Source organism: Aedes aegypti, chromosome 1 (assembly GCF_002204515.2).
Source record: "Aedes aegypti strain LVP_AGWG chromosome 1, AaegL5.0 Primary Assembly, whole genome shotgun sequence".
Classification (NCBI taxonomy): Eukaryota; Metazoa; Arthropoda; class Insecta; order Diptera; family Culicidae; genus Aedes; species Aedes aegypti.
In genome coordinates, this window is record NC_035107.1 from 255,960,943 (window position 1) to 255,988,713 (window position 27,771).

The 27,771-nt window shown below is 39.5% G+C and overlaps 1 protein-coding gene across 2 annotated transcripts; it reads right to left on the reverse strand.

Annotated features, from left to right (window-relative positions):
* Positions 1–8,131: 8,131 nt before the first annotated feature.
* LOC5576350 (saccharopine dehydrogenase-like oxidoreductase) lies at positions 8,132–26,510 on the reverse strand. Of its 2 annotated transcripts, none has more exons than XM_021837618.1 (4): positions 26,216–26,510; positions 25,690–26,159; positions 25,265–25,618; positions 8,132–8,306 (listed from the first exon to the last, which is right to left on the reverse strand). In XM_021837618.1, exons 2-4 carry the CDS (start codon positions 26,136–26,138, stop codon positions 8,201–8,203), a joined length of 909 nt encoding a protein of 302 aa, XP_021693310.1. In that variant the 5' UTR covers positions 26,139–26,159; positions 26,216–26,510; the 3' UTR covers positions 8,132–8,200. The 2 variants fall into 2 exon arrangements, with proteins under 2 accessions (XP_021693310.1, XP_021693311.1); XM_021837619.1 differs by having other exon boundaries at positions 8,163–8,306; positions 25,690–26,151.
* Between the last annotated feature and the right edge of the window lie 1,261 nt (positions 26,511–27,771).

The window sequence follows — 27,771 nt, forward strand, 5'->3', positions numbered from 1 at the left end:
AGATATATGCTGGAACAACCGGAATAACTGTATGTAAAGTAATTTAAAATTGAAAATATATGTAATGAAATAAGATCGATCACAGTAAGCGAAATGTTTGGAGTTAGGGAAAGTTAGTTGCTGAAGCAGTTTTAACAGTGATCCATGGAACATTAATCCAGAAACGGTGTCTTGTTATTTCACGCGACATAATGTTTGTCCAGCTAACCTATGCCGTGGTTGGATATAAATTGCTACCGCGTCGGCTTACTAAGCAGAAGGTCATGCGTTCAATACCGGTTCCGTTTATTATATTATGAACCCCAAATGATAACAAAACGTATACTTTGAAGAATTCCTTCAAATTACCAAAACCTTACTTTCCATGATATCCTCCCATAGAAATATAGAAGTATCTGCAATTATTCTATCTGGGCATCCAACTTATCCCATTCAATTCAATCAAATCCAATAAATCTGCCACAACGAATTACTCAGGGCAGCATTCGCCTGTTGAAGAATGCATGAATCTTGAACAAGAGCCAGATATAAATACCAAATATCTGTCTAAGGTAACGAACCAGAAGGTGGGCCTTGATCACTTGAAAACAGCTTCAGCAAATAATTTTCCTTTTTTCAACTCCTTAGATTCCGCTTACTATGATCGATATCAATACATGTGTATTCAATTATAAATGACGTACATACAGTTATTTCGATTGTTCTAGCAAATATCTCTTTTTTCGCTTTCTTTACCATATAAAATTCGGTTTATGGTGAATATATGTGTAAGCGTTGATTTTTTATACCACACAATGAACCTTCATCCTATTAGTAAAAATTTTACTGAACAAATGTGTCATTTTATTTACCGTAAAACGGGGTATCTTTGATAATGCAGGTAGCAAAACTAATGCAAAACTAAAGAATATGAGTATGACACTTATGTAAGAGTTGTTTTCATTTGAATCGAGAACATTTGGGGCTTTATAGAACAAGTGTACCATTAGTGGTGCACCTAAGGGAAAACTGCTAAAACATGGTGATAAAACCATGAAATAAATTATTTTACTGTATCATTCGATAGACCTCAAATCCTTGTATCACTCAAATGTATAAAAATAACGATTCATTTTAATTTTTGCACCAATAATAGAAACACTGTTCCTTTAGGGGAGGTATGTTTTAGAAATGGTTCTTTTAGTGGCGCAAACCATTGATTTCTTATGGCACCCGCCACTATGGGTACTGATGCACCACTATAGGTGCAAAGGCGCAAAAAAATAAACAAAATAATTGTTTTAAATAGTTTTACGGTTAAAATTCATGAATGTTATTCATTGTATCATTTTCGCATCGTGCACCATAGAAAAAATATCACATAATCATTTATTAAAATGGCACACACATATTTTGTCAGAAAAATTAAACCGGATATCGTATTTTCTTAAAATTTTCAGAGGAGAAAAAACCACGAATGGGTAATGGTTTACACTTTCCTTTTCACTCCATCCATCAAATTTTGTACAACAGATTTTCTCAGTGTTTTTGTTGTGTTTACCCAAATTTTCTTCAATTCCAGCTCTGTTTTAATGATTTTAGGGTGTTTGCGAAGTTTCGTCTTCATAATTGCCCAGAATTTCTCAATTGGGCGAAGTTCCGGTGAATTCGGTGGGTTCATATTGACTTCGCAGCACTAAACCGTAATCACACCTGCTCATGTGATGCGAAGTTTTCTAGATGCGAAGCTAATGTCAAAGTCGAAACAAAGGGACGGCGGCTGTGACGACTTCGGGCGGCTTCCACAGATGTCAATAAGCGGCTAAATTGACCTCTTACACACTAAGTCATTATTGACGAACTTCAATGAAATGTTATGCAGCTTGTGAAATTAATATTTCTGACGTCGACATTTCACTGAAAACTGTTTTATTTTGATCAATTATGATGTGCATTACTCTAATTTGGCAAGGAGTATTGATAATCTTTGTGAAGTCTCATTTATGTTGCTGCATGTGGTGTTAGAAATCAAGAGAGTTTTTAGACTTTGTTCTGAGCAATTTTCTCTCACTGTGTAAATAAGTTCGCAGCTCCAAACAGAGCTGCGATCGCATTCTGGATTTAACCAAAAAATACAATATCTTTTGGCACAAAATTGACTCCGTTGGCTCGATACCACTCCAACACGTTTCGAGAGTAGTGACAGTATGCTAGATCAGGCCAAAACAGAGTTGATCCTTTGTGCTTCCTTATGAATGACAAAAGCCTCTTCTTAAGGCACTCTTCCGTGTAAATCGCACCGTTCATTGTTCCGGAAGTGATGAAAGGAGCGCTTAGACTTGGCAATGAAATATCCAGGAAGTTGACGGAAGTCGGCCTTCACATAAGTTTCGTCATCCATGACGAGGAAACACGATTTGGTGAGCAACTTGGTGTAAAGTTTTCGGGTGCGGGTTTTCGCAGTCATGTTTTGTTTCTCATTCCGGTTTGAAGCTTTTTGCACCTTGTAAACATGTAACCCAGCACGTTTCATAGTTTTCTGCACAAAACCGACTGACACGTTACACTTCTTAGCGACATCTCGGATTGACATGTTTGGGCGGTTCTTGAACTGTTGCACCACTTTCCCGACCATTTTATAGTCCATTGGACCACTTTTACGACTACTACCTTCCTTCCTTCGAGCACTCAGAGCTCTTTGAAGGTTTTTATGATACGAGACACAGATGAATTCGGAAATCCTAGCTTTTTATCGATCCATCGGTGGGTTGCATCTGGATTTTGATTATAAAATCACAAATATTTTCACGCACAATTTCTTGATCCGACGACATGGCCAGAACTATTCGATAATGCTGACATGTTAATATTAGAGACCTTTCCCGCCCTCTTCCAAAAGCGTTATATTATTTGGTAATGCATAATTATATATTTATATTGCTGGAGGCAATGCGAGTTCAACATATTCTAAAATGTCATTAGACTATGGTTTGAAAAATGTCAGATGAAAATATTAACTGATATTAAACTGACCACTATTTCAAAAGTACATCGCTAAAGAACAGTCTATGATAAAAGAAGAAAAAATCACTGTTGAAAGCGTAAAAAAATATGATGCCAACAATCACTTTGCTAGTGCAACTTCCGAAAGAATAGCCGATAACTAAAAGATGGACAAATCTCTTGTTGGAAATTGTAATACTGACAAGATGTAATACAGACAAGTAATGCAGGGGCTTATTTTCATTTATTTTTTGAAGTCACTGTCAACTTTGAATTTCGCTCAAGACAATTTTGTCAGTCGATTTTTTTACCGCTATCGCTCAAACTTCAACTCAAACGGTACAACTCGAAAGAACAGCCTGCTATAACTCAATGAAGAGAAAATCATTGATTAAAATTTTTACACTGCCATTATACAACCTCGAAAGAACAGCCGATGATTGAAAGAATAAAAAATCACTAATAGGAATAGTAGTAGTTACTAAGCCGAAAACTTTCAGGCTCAAATTCGCGAGCTTCCTTGAAGAATTTCTTGAAGTGCATCACTGATTTTCGGGGAAGTTTCGTATTAGGGGAACTGGTTTTCGGAGTAATTTACCATTCGGGGTAATGGTTTTCGGGGTAATGTGTCATTCGGGGTAACGTTGCATTCGGGGTAATGGTTTTCGGGGTAATGGTATACGGAGAAGTGTTATAGGACCGTAGAAATCTTTAGATAAAATTCTGAATCATCTCTATCAACTTATACTAGAAGAGATTACAATATAGGGTGCAGAACCACTTGGGCACTTTCATGATTCACTTTGGCATGGGGAGTTTTTTTTTCGGTCGAATTGTCTGAAATTTTGCATAAGAAGCGCCTCAATACGACGCATATTGTGGTCAAATATAAACTCTGTAGCTTTCAAAAAACCCCACTGCCGAAGTGAATAAAAAATGCCAAGAATAGGACTCGGCTACCTACATTGCTAATCATAAAAATGGTGGTCGGCTTCGTGGCCGTGCGGTTAGTGTCACCAAGGCATTTGGCCGCATCGTGCTGAGGAGTGTGGGTTCGATTCCCGCTTCAGTCCGGAAAACTTTTCGTCAGGAATGTATTTCGACTGTGCGTTGCATGCTAGTCCGTTGTCTAGTGTGGTGCTTCCTTCAAAGGACATAATCGTAAACTGGAAGCATTAACGTGTCAGTGTCTTAAAAAAAAAGATACTAGAGACATGCCATGAAGAATTTTTGTAGGAAATGCGGGAAGTACTGAAAGAATTTTAAAAATATTGTTCCGAGATTACTCTGAAAAAAAAAAATTGATAATATTCTTGTATGATTTACATAAGTAATCTCCAGAGAAATTTCACAGGATCGATGGTAGAATCCTTGATGGAATTCGTGGAAAATTTAAGATAGAGGTCCAGAAAAATTACTAGGAGTACTGACTAAAGAAATATCTTAAGGATATCTCATAAAAAGTATGTCCACTAAGCAGAATAATAGTATAAGAATTAATGAAGTGTTTTAGTATTGCGAACGCACAAGCCTATTAACGATGAGCTTTGCATTTGAAGTATTCGGCTAGCAAAAGCCAACTGGTGCGCTCGTTTCATGCTGTTGATAACACAAATTTGTATTGTCGTAATGTTACTCTTACTCAATAGTTAAACAATCTATGCATGGTTCGCCATTGTAAGTGTCGGCAAAAGTCCATATTTCAGTTTTATAAATAAAATAAGTTACACGAACCTATTATTTTATTTATTTGTCCCAATTACTAAAAAATAACCTTGAATCGTTCGAGATTTCAAATGCCAACGCACTGATCGATAACTTTTTAGATTGAGGCCACTTTAATTGAATCACTTACCAAGTCGAATCCTGATCATTAAGAATTTGAAACCTCCCTCTAACTAAACTACTTCCTGTGAAAACCATGGAGATGAACTCGGTCTCTAGTAGCATTGGACGTCTCACGAACATTGCATCCCTTCCTCGCTGACCTAAAGATGTGACCGGTGCCGTTATTGACTTTCCTGAGTTTGTGGGGGGGGGGATCTAACCCTCATCCAGATACCTACATCGGACAAATTTTAAATCATTTGTTATGTGTCGTTTAAATCTCTAAAATATGCTGAAAACTTCAGTGGCGTCAGCCATGCGAAGCGTAGAGTTGGGCAAGCTCGTGAAAAATGAACAGCTTATCTGAGTCCATTTTGGTGAGTTCAGCTTCGAAACCATATTATTCTTAAGCAATTGAATGGTATTCTTAACCTCCTTCGAAGTGGAAGCTGATTGGTTTTCGTCGTCCCCTGAACTGTTTTTTTTTTTTTTGAATGAAACTGTTGTAGATGTAGATGTTGTAGTTTTTTTTTCATCATGTTTATCGAACTACTGATTCCACCTTTCAACTATCCTAAATTCGCCTGGTTCGCAGCACGAGGCATTTTTGTTGAGTTTCCGATTAAACGTTGGGATGACCCAAGTAAATACAACCAAAAATTACCTCATGCTCGGTCATTTACTTTTCGGAACTATACATTTTTTGTGAATTTGTTATTTTCTGTTCATTTTCAATACAAAAGACTGTTCAAAACCGCAAAAACTTTAAAACACAGATTTTAAGCCGATTTGAATGAAATTTAATAGAAAAATTTGTGTAAGATAGCGCGGGGCAAGTGGGTAAATGGGGTAAGTAAAAATAATTGGAATATTTTACTGAATATGTGAATTAATGTTTTAAACTCATGCGTAAATCTTTGAGGTCATTACGATAGGCAAGAGATTTCTGAGATTTTTCAGCCATTATTGCATAATGGACCGAAATATTGTTAACCTGTCAACTATAACCCCGTAACAAGTTGGCGGCGTGCAATCTTATTTTAATATTTTCTGTAGAAAAAATATGCGGAAAATAATTTTCTGTACCACTTCTAAGTTGTCCCCTCTGCCAGTTTTAAACTGCAATAAAAAAAGTTTTAGAAGTAATTTGACATAGACCTAAAAATAACTAAATAGAAACACTGTCAATTTTCTAATCACGTGGGGCAAGTGAAAAGTTTCTCATTAGAGATTGAATTTGTGTTTTCTCTATAGGTAGCTATAAGTATAGAAGGTTCGCAATTATCATAGAACAACAGAACGTGCTGATAATTCAAGAAACACTATACTCAAAGCGTTAAATGCTATTATCATGGCCAAATCATGAAACTTCTCTAAAAAAGGTTGCCAAATAATACGATATTAATATGTTTACTTCGGAAAGCCGATTAAAAGGAAGATGTTGATTGAAAAGTTCCAATATAAGAGAACGCACGGAAATCTCGTGGAATGTCTATGTTAAGCTAGTTCAAAACATAAAAAATGGGGTATAGGTGTATCCACATAAAAAAGTTTCTAAATACTTTATTGAAGGATTTCGTTTGATTTCTCTTGAAGAGTTATCCGACGTCATATCCTATTTTCTTAAAAACAAATAATGAACGGTGGAAATTCTAGAGATCAGAAATGCAATTGCTGTCCCATGATGTAAGAAATATCATTGTATATGTTGCAATTATAATGTTGTCGAATCATTTCAACAAGCATAACTGAACAGAAGAAAATTCAAGTAACAAGAATAAAATTTTCTTTGTTTACATATTACTTATTTTGTTGTTCATTGGGACGCCTTAACAAATGTTAAAGGTAATGGAAATTGTGAATGTAATTGTTAGTTTTTGAATTTATTGGTCAAAACGATAAACTTTTCACATGGCCCACCTGTGGGGCAAGTGAAAAATAAGAAGAGGTTTTTCAAAAAAAAATTCTGTACTTTTATCTTCAATTTTACATAAAAATCAATTTCAGTTTACTGCTTATATTTGGTGAGAGTCAAGCCAAAAAATACACACGACCTTATTTGTTTTAATTTGGGGTCTCTAGAATTTGAAGAGTCCCAACTATGCGAAATCCATTACCCACTTGCCCCACGGTACCTTATTAATTATAATGGCGGTCGAAGAAACTTTACATCTTGTTCTTCTTCTTATTGGCATTACATCCTCACTGGGGCAAAGCCTCTTTCTCAGCACTTCCACAGTTATCTACTGAGAGTTTTCTTTGCCAAAGTCGAATCGAACACAGACACCATCAGCATGGCTTTGCTTTGTAGCCGCGGATCTTAACCACACTAAGGAAGGCCCATTAAGAAACAACATTATATGCGTAGTTAAAATACCTACAGGCACTCCGAACTTCTCTGGAACAATTTAGTCGATTACTACAATCTATGCCGTTGTTCCCAACAGATTGAAATTATCGCAATTCATTTTTTAGGAAAAAATATAATATACCTAGTCAGAGGGGTCCATCCGTTACGGATCTTTTGGACTTCAAGTGAAATCCTTCTCCCAACCACGCATGCCCGACATTTTTCTCACGTTCCGTAGTGTAAACGAAAGTGAAAAATCAGATTGTATCTCTCGACAAAAAGCAAAACACACAGGCAACGTAAAGTGTTTGTCCATTCCGTTATCCTTTCGGCGCCATATAGATAGTACGAGTATGCCATGTGCTCGGAAACGGCTATCCATAGCGTAATGGGGAAAATTTTCGACGCTAATTAAGTGTACTGGCGCAGCACGGCACGGGGCGGTCGGTGGGCTGGCCTGTGTACCATTAAGGGGACACGGGAGACCGTGTTATTTTCCCTATCTTTCGTCTCACTCTAACAATAATCATCAAAACTTCGTGGAAGCAAATCTCGAGTTTTAGTGAACCGATGAAGCTGAAAATTTATCAGGTTGTGCACTACATATATAGAATCATAGTGATACATTTTCGCATCGATGTATGGAGTGGTTCTTGGGATTTGCTTTTTGAAATGGATAGGGTGATTATGATGACGTCCCGTGCGGCCTTAAAGATGATTGTTATCATTTTTCAATTAGGTACTTTGGCTTTCTTCTAAACAAGAGGATGCTTTAGTTTAAGGATAGGAAGTCGTTAACCTCAAGGTGGGAGTCACGTTTTCGGGGGTGTTGGTTGAACATCTTGTAATGAATGGGCATGTATTTGGCATGTGCAATAGCGTGACTGTATGTTTATAGGTCAGATAGAGGATTGTTTCGAATTTCTTCTTCAGGTCAACGTGCATCATGCAAGGACAGTAAAACTAATGAAATTGTTTCCATACATTTACTAATATGGTTATGTCTTATGCTAGGGAATTATAATAGGGCTATGGAATGTTTCACAGTTTTGCTTTTGATACTACTTCGAATGTAAATCCGTTATTACACAGCTCGGAAATCAAATTGGTCTTGCCAAACGCTGCGCCAGGAGTAAGGAATCCTCCACTGAAATTACATAAGCAAATATTAATTAAAGTTTTTGAATTATTTGATTGTGACATTCCAAGAAAACCGTTCTAGTATACTTATTCCCCTAAAACCAATCCCCAGAATGCACCGTTTCCTAAAAAGCTATAAATACACAACCCGCCAAACGTATAGAATCGCATATAACGGCTAATCACAGACAAACAGACGTAACACTTAGAACAAATCTCGATTTAAATCATAGTCACGAGGACATGTACGCCCAATGCTAGAATTAGTGTGTTTGGCCGACAGGCCAACAGATGGCGGTAGTGTGTAAACGTCAAACGCGAACAAAAACGATGCGAGCGCTGGAGGTGGCGGATTGGCCACCTACCATATTTTTGAAGCGACCGTTAAAAAGGTGATCGATGCACAATGCTGAGAGTGTGACGTCTGTTTGTCTGTGGGCTAATAATCACAGAAATGATAAAAATATTTGTTTTTGGTGATAACTAGAACTTGATAAGAATATTCGTATGGTACTTCGAAAAATGAACATTTAAAAATCATGCCTCACACATATGCCACCTTCTTAGCAGCTTACTTGAGAACACTCATTACAAAATGTATGTTTTCATCCGGTAAAACTGCTGCAATCGATGAATGTATGTTGCATAGTTAGAACAAATGAACAATTTTAGCTGGTGAGCTATCAAATTTGACGTTTTAAGTTGGAAATCGTGTTATTTCCACTATGGCGATAACTAGTACAAATAGTCAGTGGCGCGGGAAGTGGGTAGGACAGGTAGGACATGTACTACGCACAAAAACGCCTGGGTAGGACAGTCAAAGGATTGTCCTACCCACGATTCTCTAAAAAAAAAGAAACAACATCAGCAGAAAGCTTGAGAAGCAAATTAAACTATTTATCATCTGTTAAATATACTAGATCAACGTATTTATTCTTATGGATGATAGAAGACACGATAATGGTATTCTAACGCCTAGTAAAGCATGACTTAATTTGTGCATGATCCCCAAATATTCTGGATCTTGAGAAGAACGATTGAGAATATCTTTGTTAGCTGACGCAGTATTCACGCATCTTCCGTCCAGACCTTAATCATTGGGACTCATCAACCGGTGAGTGGATGCCGATAAGGGTGTTCGCTATCACCCAGTGAGTACCGAACTAGATGTAAACACATAAAGAAGCTGAGAATAGTAATAGAAAGCAAAAATTGATAAATCTCCATAAGCTAATAGCAAGTCATTGGTAGCGTGAAATCTTTTGCTCAAATATTGAATTCCTAGTAAAACAATAAGTTCTAAATTAGTTATTTAAGTGCCAAATAAGCTGCGTGTGTTAAATTCATAGATTAGGTAAGCAGAATGTCTTCAAACCAACCCTACATCAACTAAAATTGTGTTTTATAAACCAGGTCTTCGCATGTGCTTCGATAATAGGCAATTACTGTATTATCCTATTGTACCGGTAAGGAAATGTAACAAGGATTAGTTGAATTATGTGCTTATTATTGGATTTATATTAGATTGCATTACAAAACCAGATCACTCCAAGGCAGAAACCAACCGTGCATCTACTTGGATTACCTACGTAAGAGCATTGGTGAGAAGTGAGTTTGCTAAACCTATAGATTGTCTAAACTAACTACTAAATTATACAGCAGCAGCACCCAAATACGAGTTGAAATCCACCCAAATTACGAATAGGAACTGCACGAAAGGAACTAAACGTGAGTAGAAGAAGCAATATTCCCTATTAAGAAACTACAGCATAAGCAATCCCCATCAGTTCGGATATATCGAACAGGGGTTTCCATCACCGGCTTCGCGGTGCACTATATAAAAGAAATGAAATTGTAGAAATGCCAAACTAATAGTTCGTATGTATTCAATACCATTCATAGGAAAATTATATTCTCCCATTCATCGGATCACGTGTTTCATTCATTTCCGGTACGGAGAATTACGATTTTGGAAGTTCCGTTGAATCAAAATTCAACAGCATATAATTTTCGTTTATTGAACGAAACGAGAGTAATGCCTACTCGCGGTTACCTTAAGTCAGGTGCGAAGGGGGATAAGGGTGCAAAGAAGGTTCAGCCAGTGACTGGTGATCAATGTGATAGTGGTGGTGATGGTGGTAATCCTGAAGTGGTGATCATAGAGGAAACTGTGGAAGGACATACGTGTAAGACGTGCGAAGGAGCGGACACCGAAGAGATGGTTCAATGCGATAAATGCGATGGATGGTTTCATTTCTCGTGTGTGGGAGTATCGGAAGAAGTTGCTGACAAGAGCTGGAGTTGCACTAACTGCGTCACCGCGAAATGGATCCAGCGAACTAAGACAGCTTTGGAAGACAGTACCATACAGAGGAACCAGAACCTAGATCGTAGGTCGACTAGGAGCCAGCCGGTCGGAGATCAACCGGTCGGAAACATCGCAACAAGCACCCGCATCAATCCAGTGATTGCTCCGTCGTGTCCCCAAAAGCCAGCCTCGGTAGTGCATGCTGAGGGTAGACCAGCCGATCTTACAAAGATGGATCAAGAGAAGCAACAGTCGGTATTTCCAGCCGACGATTGTCTAGGTGTTGGTTCTGTGAATCGAGAAGCAGCAAAGGCACTTTCTGACATTTCCGTTTCCTCATCACAAAGATCAGCCGTGCAGCGTGCGAAACTGCAGTTGATGCGACTGGAAGAAGAACGACAGTTTCAGAAACAGCAAGAAGAACGTCGTCGTGCTGCTGAAGAAAGAGCGGCGCAGGAATATCGAGAGTTTCTTGACAAGAAGTACCGTCTTCTGGAAGAAGTCGTTAGTGATAGGAGTTCGAGGAGCCACAGCTCAACATCAAGTCGTGTCAACGATTGGGTACAGAAGGCTAGTCAAGTGCAGCAGACTGAACCAGAAGCAAATGGGCTTCGCATCGAGAATCTACAGGTTCCCACGACCAGCTTGGTACCAGCTCAATCGTCTGGACAATTCGGACAACATCGAATTCGATTCGAATCAACTGCCCAGACTAATTCTGTCAATAAGGTGCCGACTGTCCAACAGTTCAACCAACAGCAGTCCCGTTCAGCAGAGCAACCGAAACAGCAGTCCCGTTCAGCAGAGCAACTGTTTCACTCCAGATTCACCAGCAATCAGGGCTTTCTGGCAACACAAGTAAGCCAATTCGCGCCACCGACTAGAGATCCAGCTCAAATGAATTCCGCGCCGGCACCAGCGTCGCAGCCATTCAACTCTACATCCTTCGAAGGGCCGAATTTGGCGCCACCGGCGTGTTCTACCGGTGTCAATCATCAAAACTATCGGGGAAGCATCTGTGCTTCCCAAGGAACATATCGAGAAGAGTATCAGGACGAATGTCAACTTTCTCGCTCTCAAGTGGCAGCTAGACAAGCAGTTCCGAGAGATTTACCAACGTTTACTGGTAACCCGGAAGAATGGCCAATCTTTCTATCAATGTTTAATCGTACGACTATGATGTGCGGATTCACTGAAGAGGAAAACCTTGTTCGACTGCAAAAGAGTTTAAGAGGCAAGGCCTATGAAGCCGTAAAGAGCCGCCTCATGTTCCCTAGGAATGTAGCCGGTATTCTCGGAACCCTGAAAATGCTGTTTGGACAACCCGAAGTTATTATTCAATCTCTAATCGGGAAAATTAGTTCTCTACCTTCGATTCGAGAAGAAAAGCTGGAGTCATTAGTCGAATTTGCTGTACATGTGCAAAACTTCTGCGCTACAGTAGATGCCTGCGGAATGCAGGAGTATATGTACAACATCTCTCTACTTCATCAGCTAGTCAGCAAGCTACCCCCTTCGCTCAAACTCAGTTGGGCGCAGCACCGTCTAACGGTGCCGACGGTCACCTTAGCGACCTTCAGTACGTGGATCTACTCTCTAGCGGAAGCGGCGAGCGTCGTCACCTTTGCATCATCAGCGCAACCCGAAAAGTCTTCTCGAACCGACGCACGTGGACCTAAGAAAGGGAACGCGTACCTCAATACACATTCAGATTCATCTTTATCTGAAGAAAACGAAAAGGTTTCTCCGAAGGAATACTCTGCAGGAAAGCCGGTGCAGATGAAGCAAGTTTGCCCAATTTGTAAAGAGAGCTGTAGGTCTGCTGACAAGTGTAAGCGCTTCTTGGAGCTTTGCAGGGATTCAAGATGGGCCGCTATAAGGGAATTTGGATTCTGCCGCACCTGTCTACGGATGCACAAAGGAAGCTGTAATGCCAAGCCGTGCGGCAAAAACGGATGTACCTTTCGACATCACGAGTTGTTGCACAACGACTTAAAAGAAAAGTCCCAAAACCCAACAGCCTCCACCAGTTACGAAAGCTCACCACCTAATTCACCCCTTCCTAGTTCATCTGGCTGCAATAGTCATCAGACAGCTACCTGTTCCGTTCTGTTTCGATACCTTCCTGTAATTTTGTATGGTCAAACGGACTTAGTGGAGACTTACGCTTTCCTGGATGAGGGTTCAGAACTTACTTTACTCGATCAAGACCTCGCTGATAAACTTGAGTTGGATGGTGCCGAACGTCCATTATGTCTCCGATGGACTGGAGGAACTGAACGATGTGAACCTAACTCTAGAGCTTACAATCTTCAAATTTCCGGAATCAGAGAAGGAAGTCAACGATTCGATCTGAACGACGTACGAACAGTGAAGGATCTGATGTTGCCTCAACAATCTTTGGACATGGCTCAATTGTCGGAAAAGTATCCGCACCTTCGTGGTTTGCCCATTGATTCGTACCGTGATGTTCGACCGCGTATTCTCATAGGAACAAAGCATGCCCATCTTGGCCTCGTCATGAAAAACCGTGAGGGAGAATTCGGACAGCCGATTGCCGTTAAGTCTCGACTTGGATGGACCATCTGCGGAGGAGGATCTGGACGTGGAGCAAGTTTGAACTACTACAGCTTTCACGTCTGTCAGTGTAACACTTCTTCAGATGATGATCTTCACCAGGCAATGAAAAACTACTTTTCGCTCGATAGCCTTGGTGTAACGAAATCCGATAAACTGCTCCTACCCGTCGAAGATCAGCGTGCCCTGTCAATGCTTCAGTCTCTTACCAATCGTAAGGATGACCGTTACGAATCCGGTTTGCTATGGCGTTACGACGATACACGTCTGCCGGATAGCCGATCTATGGCATTGCGCCGATTTCAATGTCTGAAAAAACGGATGGTATTTACCAGTATTTCCCGTAACAAATCCAAATAAGCCTGGAAAAGTACGTTTAGTATGGGACGCAGCAGCAAGCGCTTACGGTACGTCCCTCAACTCTGCGCTTTTAAAAGGACCGGACCTACTTTGTTCCCTTTTCACGATCCTGCTTCGATTCCGAGAACGCCGTATCGGACTAACCGGTGATATTCGTGAGATGTTTCATCAAGTGCTGATTCGAGCAGAAGACCAGTTGAGTCAGTGTTTCTACTGGATGAATGATCGTGGTGAAGCCGAAGTATATGCTATGCAAGTAATGACGTTCGGAGCATGTTGCTCTCCCAGCACTGCACAGTTCGTGAAGAACACTAACGCCGAGCGGTTTGCAAACGAATATCTATCTGCACATCATGCCATCACAAAATGTCATTACGTCGACGACATGCTCGTTAGCGTAGATACGGAAGAGCAGGCCATAGAGTTAGCTAAGAACGTGAAGTACGTCCACGAACAGGGTGGTTTTGAGATCCGGAACTGGATCAGCAACTCGCGAAAAGTTAAGACAGCGCTACAAGGAGAGGATACCAATGAAAAATCTTTGGACCTGTTCTCTGAGCTGGCCACTGAAAAGGTGTTGGGCATGTGGTGGAACACGAGAGAAGACATTTTCACCTATAAGGTTGGATGGAACCGCTACGATCCAGCTCTATTAGGAGGTCAACGGCGGCCAACGAAGCGGGAAGTTCTTAGGGTATTGATGACAATTTTTGATCCGCTGGGATTGATTTCCAACTTCCTGTCATACCTAAAGATTCTGCTTCAACAGATCTGGAGGTCCGGTGTACAATGGGATGAAGAAATTGATAGTGAAGCATACGATAAATGGCTAGTCTGGTTAAAAGTGCTTCCACGTGTGGAACAAGTGCGCATTCCACGATGCTACAACTCTCAGGACCTTATGAACGAAACCGACGAAGTCCAGCTCCATACCATGGTGGATGCCAGCGAGAACGGAATATCCGCAGTATGTTATCTACGTTTTGTCAAACACGAATCTATTCGCTGCTCCATCGTTTCGGCGAAAACCAGAGTTGCTCCACTCAAGTTCATATCTATACCAAGACTGGAACTCGAAGCTGCTGTGATTGGTGCCCGTCTAGCACGATCCGTCGAAGCCTCTCTGACCATCGAGATTCACAGAAAGCTGTTTTGGTCCGATTCTAGGGATGTCCTCTGCTGGATCAACTCTGACCACCGTCGCTATAGCCAATATGTAGGCCATAGAATAAGTGAAGTCCTCGAAATTTCTGAAGCACATGAATGGCGATGGGTTCCAGGTAAACTAAACTCCGCTGACGATGCTACGAAGTGGAATACTCTACCCGAGTTGTCATCCGAAGATAGGTGGTTCAAGGGCTCCGAATTCCTTTGGTGCACCGAAGATAAATGGCCAAAGTCTCCAGATCGCAAAAGCACCACCGAAAATGAGCTGCGTCCTTCACTCCTGCTACACCACGTTTTGCCGGAACCAGTTATCTGCGTCACGAATTTCTCGACATGGGAAAGACTGTGCAAGGTCATCGCATACGTCCATCGATTTGCTTCAAAATGTCGTAAAAAAGGCATGGAAAGCTTGATTACCACAGGTCCTCTTACGGCCAACGAGTTATTCATGTCCGAGCGTACACTGATACGACTCGCTCAAAGTGAATCTTACCCCGACGAAGTAATGCTACTTCGCAAGCCATCCGATCTATCTTCAGAGGTCATTCCGAAAACCAGTACACTGTATCAACTAACACCATGGTTGGATAGCAACGGAATATTACGGATGCGAACCCGCATCGCTGCCTGCGACTACGCCACGGACGATGCCAAGAACCCAATCATTCTCGCAAGAAAACATCCCACTACTAGCCTGATCATAGACCATTATCACCGAAAATACCATCACCTCAATCATGAAACGGTGATTAATGAAATTCGGCAGAAATTCCGTATTCCTCATCTACGTACTTGTTACAAACAAGTGCGTAGTAACTGCCAGATGTGCAAAAACCAGCACGCGGTACCACAAGCACCATACATGGCCGACCTTCCACCCTCCCGCTTAGCAGCTTTTACACGACCGTTCACTCATGTTGGCATCGACTGTTTCGGACCGATCGAAGTCGTTGTCGGAAGACGAGTGGAGAAACGCTGGGGAATGCTGGTTACATGCTTGACCGTTCGAGCGATCCATGTAGAAGTATTACATTCGCTCAGCTCGAGTTCATGCATCATGGCGCTCCGAAATTTCATGGCACGACGTGGAACCCCCCAAACAGTCCACAGTGACCGAGGAACAAACTTTGTGGGCGCGAATCGAGAGTTGCTGCAAACGAGCGAAGCTATCAACGAAGACGAGTTCATGAAAGAGTTTGCCAATCGTGGGATTGAGTGGGTTTTTAATCCGCCTCTCTCACCGCACATGGGCGGAAGTTGGGAACGGTTGATACGCACCATCAAGAACAACCTAAAAGTAGTGTGTTCTTCGAGGAGGCTGTCTGACGAAGTGCTCCGAAATTTGCTAGCAGAGGTTGAGAACATAATAAATTCACGCCCGCTATCTCACGTTCCGATAGACGAAGACTCCGCCCCGGCGCTGACACCAAATCACTTTTTACTTGGTTCTTCAAATGGAACAAAGCCACTCAGTAATCTTGATGATAGTGGTGAAGCGCTTCGACAGAACTGGACAACATCACAGATTCTGGCAAACCAATTTTGGAGACGTTGGATCTCTGATTATCTTCCAGAGATCACCCGGAGAACAAAGTGGTTTAAACGATCTAAACCAATTTCTGTCGGAGATGTAGTTATCATAGTGGACCCAAAGATGCCACGCAACTGTTGGCCGATGGGAAAGATTATTGCAACTAAGATCAGCATGGATGGACAAGTTCGGTCGGCAACTGTGAGAACGGCAAATGGAGTGTATGATCGCCCCGCTACAAAGCTGGCGGTTTTGGACGTACGGTGCGCCGAAAAGTAAGCCAACTTGAGAGTTGGCATACCTGGGGGGAGTGTTAGCTGACGCAGTATTCACGCATCTTCCGTCCAGACCTTAATCATTGGGACTCATCAACCGGTGAGTGGATGCCGATAAGGGTGTTCGCTATCACCCAGTGAGTACCGAACTAGATGTAAACACATAAAGAAGCTGAGAATAGTAATAGAAAGCAAAAATTGATAAATCTCCATAAGCTAATAGCAAGTCATTGGTAGCGTGAAATCTTTTGCTAAAATATTGAATTCCTAGTAAAACAATAAGTTCTAAATTAGTTATTTAAGTGCCAAATAAGCTGCGTGTGTTAAATTCATAGATTAGGTAAGCAGAATGTCTTCAAACCAACCCTACATCAACTAAAATTGTGTTTTATAAACCAGGTCTTCGCATGTGCTTCGATAATAGGCAATTACTGTATTATCCTATTGTACCGGTAAGGAAATGTAACAAGGATTAGTTGAATTATGTGCTTATTATTGGATTTATATTAGATTGCATTACAAAACCAGATCACTCCAAGGCAGAAACCAACCGTGCATCTACTTGGATTACCTACGTAAGAGCATTGGTGAGAAGTGAGTTTGCTAAACCTATAGATTGTCTAAACTAACTACTAAATTATACAGCAGCAGCACCCAAATACGAGTTGAAATCCACCCAAATTACGAATAGGAACTGCACGAAAGGAACTAAACGTGAGTAGAAGAAGCAATATTCCCTATTAAGAAACTACAGCATAAGCAATCCCCATCAGTTCGGATATATCGAACAGGGGTTTCCATCACCGGCTTCGCGGTGCACTATATAAAAGAAATGAAATTGTAGAAATGCCAAACTAATAGTTCGTATGTATTCAATACCATTCATAGGAAAATTATATTCTCCCATTCATCGGATCACGTGTTTCATTCATTTCCGGTACGGAGAATTACGATTTTGGAAGTTCCGTTGAATCAAGATTCAACAATCTTTAAACCCTGGGAAATCAACTGAATAGTTTTTGATCGTTAGCTAATGGAGCAATTCTCTATGGCATTTCCAAATGTTCCGGTTTCTGAAAAAATCTACGGTCAACACTGTATATGTTCTAGGACAAATTGTCGTGAACATTCCTAGAAGTAATTCTTGAGAAGCATGAGAAGATTATTGAAGGAAGTAATGAATCAATCTAATACCAGTCACATCGCTTTGTACACAGCACGAGTGTGATGATTTTAGCGATTTCTGATCGTGAATCACTCTTATCAAAGCATTGATGAATCTTTTGACGAATTTCAGAAAAAAAATCATATAGAACTCTAAAAGCACACTCTTTTAAAGTTCTTGGCTGATTCAGAATTGGCGTAGAAATTTCTGGAAGTAGTTCTTAGTAAACTCTTGAAAAAAATATTTGATCAAAGTTCTACTGACGTTTCCTGGCATTATTCATTAAAATATTCAGAGTTGGTTATGATGGTTTTTCGAAGGATTTTTTTTTTGCAGAATTGGTGGAGTTTCCGTGCAATGAAACATTTCTCAAGCATCTTCAGATTCTCCTGAAAATTTTTACGATTAGCTGGATCACTTTTGTACAAAGAAAAAAACTACGCGAATTCACAGATTTTTCGCTGTTGATTTATTTGTTATCTAGAAATAGATGAAGAAATTAGAACAACCTCAGTGCTTGTAAAAGCAATGTTAACAAAAGTTGATCCAATGAATGATCCTAAAAACATCACAGGTAGTAGGTTTCTTTTTAAAAACTTGCTCTCTGTTTGAATGAAAGTCTCTATTTCTAATGGAAGGTCTAATCTATGTTAGCCAAAATAGTATCTCACGTCTCTGTTTTACTTATTCGGCTTGCATTGACTCCTTATGCAAAATGGTACTAGCTCCAAAGAAACCTTCAGAGATTATAACGGGTTCAACAGGCTCTTCAAGAATTTCATCTCAGATGCCCCGAAGAAAAGCTTCAGGAATTATTTTAATGATTTTAAATCGATCAATTTCAGGGATCTCTCCAGAAATTTTTTAGAGATTTGTCTACCAATTCTTTCAGAAATTCTTCCAGCGATTTTTCAAAGGATGCTTAAAAGATTTTCTCTAGAATTACTATTTCCTCAGGTATTACTTTGATTTCCTTTCGGAAACTATCCTAAAATTTCCTTCAGATACTGTTTTACTGATCCTTCAACCGAATTTTTCAGTTCAAATCTTAAAAAAAAAATATCTTTGAAATTTCTTCCGAGGAAATCCACAAAGGTTTATTCCAGAATGTTTGAAAAGAAAAAAATGCTAAAGCTTTGTTCTCAAAGAGTTTTTGGTGGAACTCAGCGATGTTTTTAAATAATCTCTGGAGAAATTGCATCTCTGTAGTTCCCTTGAGAAAATCCAGATTGAAATCTTGAGGTATCCTAAGCAAAATTTTTGGAGAAATTCCCTAGGAAAATTCGTGGAGAAATTCCTTTGGAAATAATCACTTAATGAACTCCTTTAGAAATTTCCGGAGTAATATCTGAAGTAATGCCATGAAAATGAGGAGGTTTGAAGCAAAAGGGAATCAGTGACACAAACCTAGTTTTAAGGAAATCTACTTTGAAGTTTATTCAGCTATTTTTAATTCTATACAAATTGTATTGTAGTCAAAAAGGAACAAACCAGTCTTCTAAAAATGAAATTATTTTTTTCTGCTGCGCAAAAAATTCACCTCAAAATATTGTTAGAACGCTTGGAAACAGTAGAATTTGCTCAACTCAACTCAAAATCGACCAAAATGTCACTTACACCCCTTTTCGTTTGAGCCCCTCAAATATAGTAACTTTAAATTTCCAGTCCAGAGTTACAATTTTTCTCAGCTTCACTGTGCACAAACTATTTTCCAACGTTTGTCCTACCCATGATTTCGAACGAGGACGCGCCTCTGCAAATAGTGTATAAGAACCCAATTATGGCAAAACTCCGCATGCGATATGTATACTTTTTTGTTCAGTGAAATAAAAGAAGTAGAGCTATTTTACGCGTCACTTTCATGACCGAGCGGTTTGGCAAGGCATTATCTTCAAGCTTTGTGTACAATTACTAGGATTTTTCAATCGGAGGTCGCAGTAGGCTGTGCGCGTGGGTGGTTGTGTTTTTTGTATTTGCTACCACGTTTTATCTCGATTCCGTTTCCGATTTATTCCAATTCGGCCGGTAAAAATATCAGAGGTATGCCACCCGGGTTATTTGGGAAAAGAAAGTTTTGATTTGATTGAAGAAAAGTGTCGCAAGAGTGAATGGTTCATCAAAAGTTGAACGCAAGAGTGCAATTAAAAGCTAGCAATAAATATTGTTGCGATTTTTGAGTAAACTATCTCGTAGTTTTGCGGGTTTACAGGTTACATGCCTACCGAATGATATGTATGTTAAATGTCATATCTGAAAAGAGACAATAATAGTCCTTTCTGATGCAGCCTTTTCACGAAAAGGTTTGATCATAATAACCTACCGTATGCTGATCAGTCTTATTTCGGCTATCAATCTAGAAACATCTCTTGTGCCTTTTAAGCTCCGAATTCCACCAATATCATAGTCGATATTTCTACCAGTTTTGAAGCTAGCTCGTTTCAAAACTCAAGGTGTTTAATCATACATTACACCAAAAACAGACATTTCGTAGTCTGAAGTGAGTGTTCAATACAATTCAGTTAAAGTGTATTAAATTGTAAATGGTGGAATTAGAATACAATTTAAATGTGGATCTAAACATTCGGTCGAACGATTACTTATTTTAATGGTTTTAGTGATTTTTTACGCATAACAGTCCCTCTAATAGCAATGACCAATTCTGATCTGAGCCTGCTATAGATGATCGTTCTTACGTATAGATTGTAACGAATGTAGAGGATATCCTCGAGACTATATTGAAGGCTCAAGTGATATGTGTCAAACGGAGCCACATGTGGGAAAGTGAAGAAAAACATTTTTATAGTTTGCGAAGGAAAGCAAAGTTTTCTGTATGTGAGAAAATGTATGAGTTAGGGGAAAAAAGAATGGATGACTAAGTTAGAGAGTTTATGAGATTTAGTAAAGGTGATAAATTTCTATATCGATTCTTCCAGTTGACTCATCTGTGATTTCAAGGTTATTTTGCTAAGTAAATATTCAACTCAGAATTCATGACACAAATCTTCACACGATCTTTATTTGGACTTGGTTTGCAAAATCATAATATTTGGCTAATTAAGTTTTAGATCCACCAACATATTCGCCACTTGCACTGAAGAACCAGTTATTCGGAATAACCCAGTATGTGACCAGGTCATCCGAAATCTTTTGAACTATTCATCTTTAGACTTGATTTGTAATTCACAAAGTTTGAAATTTCAATTTGTTTTTCCAATTTCAACTTGAAATATGTGCATGAATTTTGATGTGTCGCAAGATAGCTATTAGAACCGCCAAAATAATGATCCCCTCCCCTTGGGAATATCAAAACAACCTGCCATGTTACCAAGTCATCCAAAAACGTTTGAATGATCATTATTTAGCCTTGATTTGGGAATATATAAAGTTTGATGTCACCAGCTAGGTTTCACTACATTTTCCAACACAACTTCCTCCAGGGAACAGGGTACCCGGAACAATTCGGCATGTGATAAAGTCATACAAATACGTTTTGACCAGCTTTTGGATTTGATTTGCAAATTCATGAAGATTGATATGTCACAAACCAGGTTTCAGATGTGACACTATAATGGCCACTTTCACCAGGGAACCGGTATTCGGAACAATCCAGCATTTGGCCAAGTCATCGAGAAACGCTTGAACTATTCTTTTTTAGACTTGGTTTGTCAAATCATGAAGCAAGCCATGGACTCGAAAATAAAGTGATTACTGATTCTTTATGTGTGGATACCTCAGTACTTCCTAAGATAAATCTAGAATTACGATAAATTTCGAATCGATGACCGCAGTTCCAGAAACTAGGAGAGTATTACGATCGATTGAGAAAATTCTACAGAAATTCGTTAAAATAATGAGAAAAATGAGAAAATAATCGGATGAGAAATAATATTTTGATGCTTAACATTTCAATCAAATTTGATGCCAGGCACTCGTAAATGATGAATGCACTCCTATAATACATAGAACATGGATGTAAATCCAACGTAAGAAGAAGTATTCCAAACGATTTTTCAAAATAACAGTTACAACGCCGAAGTTTTTTTGTGAAACGGAAAATAATGATCGATTGTCATCATTTAGGCATAATTTGAATTAGTGGACCGTTCCGGAACACCGTAGTCGGTACCGCCAGAGCCCCTTTGGGGACATTTGCGTTTCATGTTCAAAACATACCGTGCGACGTCTCAATCTTCATGAATTCTGGAGAACATGTCAGTAAAAGAAGAAAAACTCGGTATTATTAGATGTGGCCATTTTTTTTTTTTTTTTGTTCGGGATGAATCACTGCGACCAGTTTTCTTTGATCTTTTGTGGTATACCCGTGTCCTTTGTTTAGTGCATGTCGTTCTACTCCATTACTATTGAGAAATAATGAAGTAGTCGTTTTTTATACAAATATCATTCTTTACCATTTTGCATAGAGCCTCTTTAGAAAAAGATACCGCTATTTATACCTTTTGGAGAAAACAGTTTGGCACCATTAAACTCTCAAAAGCGCACCCCTTAATCAGGTTCGGCCACTAAGCTGGTTAAATGATACTGATTTTGACCATGCATCGGTACTCTAGCGTATCAAATTATTGCTTCTACTTATAAGGTTCAAAGTCGTTTTTTGAAACTGTGAACAGGTTTCATCGCATGAGACATTTAGATTCCTTGAAACAAAAAGCTTATTTTAGAACTTAAGAGTTCTGCTACTCCAGTGATTCGGAATCGTTTCCCTCCTAGATATCGAAAGATAAACTCTTGAACTTGGAAAGAAACTGTCTCATGCGTTGAAACCAACCTCAGATGCTGATTGAGCCATTTTTCCACTTCGACCTCCTCATCATCTAGGACAAATAGGTGGGTCTTAGTGGCTTGTCACTCTCTTATACTCTTCCGACCGTAACTTATAAGTATTCACAAGAACAGATACAGCAAGAGTACAATTTGGATGTGGCCATTCTAGAGCTCCTGGCACAAGTCCCACGGATTTTGGGGATATTCTCGTTTTATGTCCAAAACATACCGTGCAACATTTCCATCTTCGTGGATTCGAAAGAATATGTCAATGAAGGAAGAATGAATTAAATATCAAGAGATTTGGCCATTCCAGAGCACCTCACACAGGTTCCGCCAGGGCCTCTTTGCGGACATTTTCTTTTTTGTTCAAAACATACCGTACGACATCTCAATCTTCGTGAATTCAACGAACCTTGCCAATAAATGAAGAATAAACTCGGTAAAACAGGTGTGGTCACTCCAGAGCTCCAGGCACAAGTTCCACGAGGGACATTTCAGTGGTTTGTCCAAACATGCCGTGCGACGTCTCAATTTTTGTGAATTCGAAAGAACATGTCAATAAAAGAATAAAAAGCATAATTTCAACTAAAGTGGCCACTACAGAGCTCCAAGAACAGGTTCCGCCAGGGCTTCACGAGGGATATTTCTGTTTTATGTCCAAAACAGGCCATGTGACGTCTCAATCTTTGTGAATTCGAATGAATATGTCAATGAATGAAGAATTAACTAGGTATCAACCAATGATGTTACTCCTAAGCATTTGGTACTAGTTCCGCTAAGTTTACTTAGGAAAAATTTCAGCTTCATGGTCAAAATATGTTGCTCAAAGTCGCAATCTTCGTGAATTCGACGGAACATGTCCATAAATAAGGAATAGGCTCTGTATAAACATATGTTGCCACTCCTGAACACATCGCGCATATTCCAGGAGGGCATATTTAGCGACATTTTCGTTATATGAAGGCATCTTTCGAACATAAAGCGGAAATTTCACCAGATAAGCTATGGAGGAACCTGTGCCAGGTGCTTTGAAACTGAAATTATTTTTCGTTTATTGATATGTTCTATCGAATGGAACTGGAGTAGCCAAATCAGTTGATAATAAACTGATTCTTCATTTACCACCGAGTTCCCTCGGATTCATAAAGATTGAGACGTCGCAAGGCATGTTTTGTAGGGTCAGTGTTCCCTTAGTGGACAGTCCCCTATAGTCGCACTAGTGGCTTTTTACGGCCGTTTTGCTATGAATCTTTTCAAAATATTTTTTGACATGAAGGCCAGGAGCTATTTATCTAAGTACCATTGATACACAGCTCGATTTTGTTCAAAAAATGATCGAAATAATTAGTTTTGCTTAAAATTTGAGCTCCCTTGCGCCTATAGTTAACCTATTGTTCCTATAGTAGCACTACTGAGAGAAACCATTTTTTATTATACGAAATAATTAATGAATTAAGTACTTTTTTTACATTAAACGAAAGCTTTTGATCCACACTTTGAAGGAAAAATATAAAAGCTTTGTAAAAATACGGTTTTGATTAGTATTTTGCCAACGCCGTGATGCTAGTGCTACTATAGGAACAGAAATTAGAAATAGTGCTACTATAGGCACATGTATTCCTATAGTGGCACAAGCGATAATAAATGCAAACATATGAGTTTTCGCAGTTTTCATATTTTTCTCACAAAACCAAGATAAAAAAGCTTTCAGATGATGTAAAAATAATGACGCTAGCGTTATTTTTAGATTTTATACGAATATTTGTTCTTAGCTATGCGGCTATTGGTACATCGACCCTACATAAAACAGAAATGTCCTCAAAGAGGACCTGGCGGTACCTGTATCAGGTGCTCTGGAGTGGCCAAATCTGTTGTCATTTAGTTTATTTATCCTTGATTAACATGTCCTTTCGAATTAACGAAGATTGAGATGTTGCAGGGTATGTTTGGGACATGAAACGGAAATGTCCCCAAAGAGGCCCTTGTGAACCTGTACCAGGAGCTCTAGAATGGTCACCTCTGTTCGTACCGAGTTTTTCCTTATTTTACTGACATGTTCTCCTGAATTAATGAAGGTTGAGACGTCGCACGGTATGTTTTGGACATGAAATGGAAACGTCCCCAAAGGGGCCCTGGCAGAATCGCTTCTACGATGTTCCTGAACGGTCCACTAATTTAAATCATGTATAAATGATGACAATCGATCATTATCGTACGTTTTATATAACAACTTCGGTGCTGTAACGGCAATAAATAGAAAAAAATTACAATTCCAAAATTTGGCAACCTCGTGACCCGAGTATAACCCGGAATATCTCCGGTATGATTACGAATTCAGCATTGTCCGCTTATGACAAATAACTAGTCAACTGAATGTGGTTTCAAAAAATCGAATGGAAATTGACGAAATGGCAGCTGTTTGAAAATGCCATGTCAGAGGTCGGTAACGTAAAGGTTAAACCAGTTGTTAGAAGTTGTAAATCAATTTAGTACAGTTTTTTAATCAACTGTTCGCTAGTAATTAACATCAACAAGTCACTCTTACGTTTTAGAAACCGATATCCATTTTCGGCGAATACTATGCAATTTTGCGGTAAGATGTTTTAATTTTCACACCATCTCTTATAAAATGCTTTTGAAAAGACAACTCGTGAAATATTTGCCCAAAATCTGAAAGTGGTACCTAATCAATTACTATATTGGTACATTCTAACGAGTGGAATTCTGGGGAAAAGTTTTCAGGGGAATGGTTTTCTGGGGAATGTTATAGAATCGAATTATTTAACCATCAACTTACTTTCCGGGCATTTTGTCCGCTTCATTCAAAATGGTCTTCGCCGATAGGAGTAATGCTACGCAAGTCGCTCCATATCCAGGATTAGTTCCTGTAACCTTGGTCCGAATCACCTTATTCGGTGGAGTCGTGTAATTATCACTAGGTTCAGCAAGTTTTTCTTCCCAACCACGTCCTTCGAAATGCATCGTAAAGGTTGTATTGTTCATAGCTCTTTCCGATGGTCCTTCATGCGATACCAACCCTAACGAGAAGAGCCGAGGATAATTGAGCAGTAAATTTTGACCGACGGATGTCTTCACCAGCAGCCAGAAGATGGCCCCGATAAAGGAAACGGCCATGACTTCTACAAGTCCCCTAAAAAAAAAACGAATGCAGCATAATTCATTTGTTCGAGCCAATAAGCAATTTTGATTTAGCATGCATACCCAAATGATATATAAGCTCTCATTTGCAATGGTCTCTTCCCCTCGGTTTCGTACAAGAACCGTTGGGTCCGCAGAACACAGGATCGATCGGCTCCCATAAAGGGCAGTGACCATTTATTTCCACTTGATTTATGAAATACAGGTCTTTCCTTCAACTTGGGTGTCACCTCCGGCATCTTCGTTTTGAATAGTTCCCTTCGAATCGCTCCAACTTCTTTCATATTGGCGATTGCATGCACAGCAGAAGCCCACGTCCCGTAGTGGATGCTCCCCAATTCCTGTTGACCCTTCATCCTGGACATCACATAGCTTTCCACCGAGTTGACTACCCCGTCGAACTGTTGCTCCAGAAATACCGTTCCCATATCTGCAGGAATGCTATCGAAACCGCAAGCCGATACCAGATAAACTCCCTTCTCTTTAGCTGCTTCGTGATATTTCAATTGCATTCCTTCCAAAAATCTGATAATCTGATAAGATTACGGTGACGGGACTTAATAGTGATGAATAATTAGAGTGTACTTACATTCTAAAGGTCAACTTTCAATACGTTTCCTAATTTAGCCTAGTAGTGCAACTTCAATCGAAAGCGTATTATCACTTTCACAAAATCCAAAAGCTCCCTAACAATTATTTTATTCAACTGAGAACACTTTGAAATGTAAAATCAACACTTCCTCACAAATGCTGGTTGAAGTCTGGTTCGAGTAAATCGCGACATTATAAAATGATGTAACGTTTGTTTTTGGACGTTTTTATTTTGCTTCGCAATCTATACTCTCAGAAATCTCCCCAACACCTGCAAAAACACCGGTGCAATAAAGCAGACATACCTACTAAAGAAAAATACATTCTACGATGTCTGTCTCATAAGACGTTCGCTTTGGGAACATTCACACAACTGTACGGTTGTGTATGTTCCATACTCTTCGGTGATATGTTGCAATGTGTTTCTATCAACTCGACAATGCAATGGTCGACACGATGAACCACTTGTTGCATGTTTTTACTATCTTTATGCAGACAATGTGACAATGAGTACATAAAAAATATAGATGAATATCAGTTTGCCCTGAATTCAGAACATATTTCTTATTGGAAATTATCGACATCTGTGTGCTAAGATCTTTCTGAAGTAGGTACATGCGAATTGCAAACACTGCTTATAATCAGGGCTGAGTATCTTGAAAATAGGAAGTTTAAAGACCTCTACCCCGAAAAACAAAACCCAAACGGGATTCAGAAAAGACCAAAAAGAGACTAAACAGGGACCAAGAACACAAAAAGAAACCTATTAGGAACCAGACGATATGAGTTTAAATAAATGAAAAAACCGAATTTAGCACTATACCATTTAATTCCACTAGAGTTTGTATCCTTAGCCGAGTGGTTAGAGTCCGCGGCTACAAAGCTAAGCCGTGCTGAAGGTGTCTGGGTTCCTTGACTTCCCTGGGCATAGAGTATCATCGTGTGGCAGACGATATACGAATGCGAAAATGGCAAATTTGGCAAAGAAAGCTATCAGTCAATAACTATGGAAGCGCTCATTGAACACACTAAGCTGAGAAGCAGGCTTTGTCCCAGCGAGGACGTTAATGCCAAGGAGAAAAAGAGTTTGTATCCTTTGACAGATACGCGTATTTCGACCACAACTGTAATTAAGGACTTAAGGCTGCCTTCAGCGTCGCAAATAGACACGATTAGTCTAGTACACGACACTGAAGAAGGACTTACAGTTGAGGTCGAAATACGCGTATATGTCAAAGGATACAAACTATAGTGGAATTAAATAGAACAATATTGAATTTGAATTTAGACATATATTTTTTTGATAATATTCCAATCACGAGTTTTTTTTACTTTTAATAACAATTTATTAAAGTGAAATTTTCGCCAAAAAATCAAAATTTTTTATCCGAAAATCTAATAGCCGCACATAAAACTGTCTTCAGAAAACTGGTTCACCTCTTCAAAATATACAGCTTTGCTGAAGGTTCCAAGAAGCTATTCCTTCAATTTGTTTAAGTCAAACCGTTAATGCTTTTAAACTCGTTGATTGAAAAATCACTCAAACATTTAAGT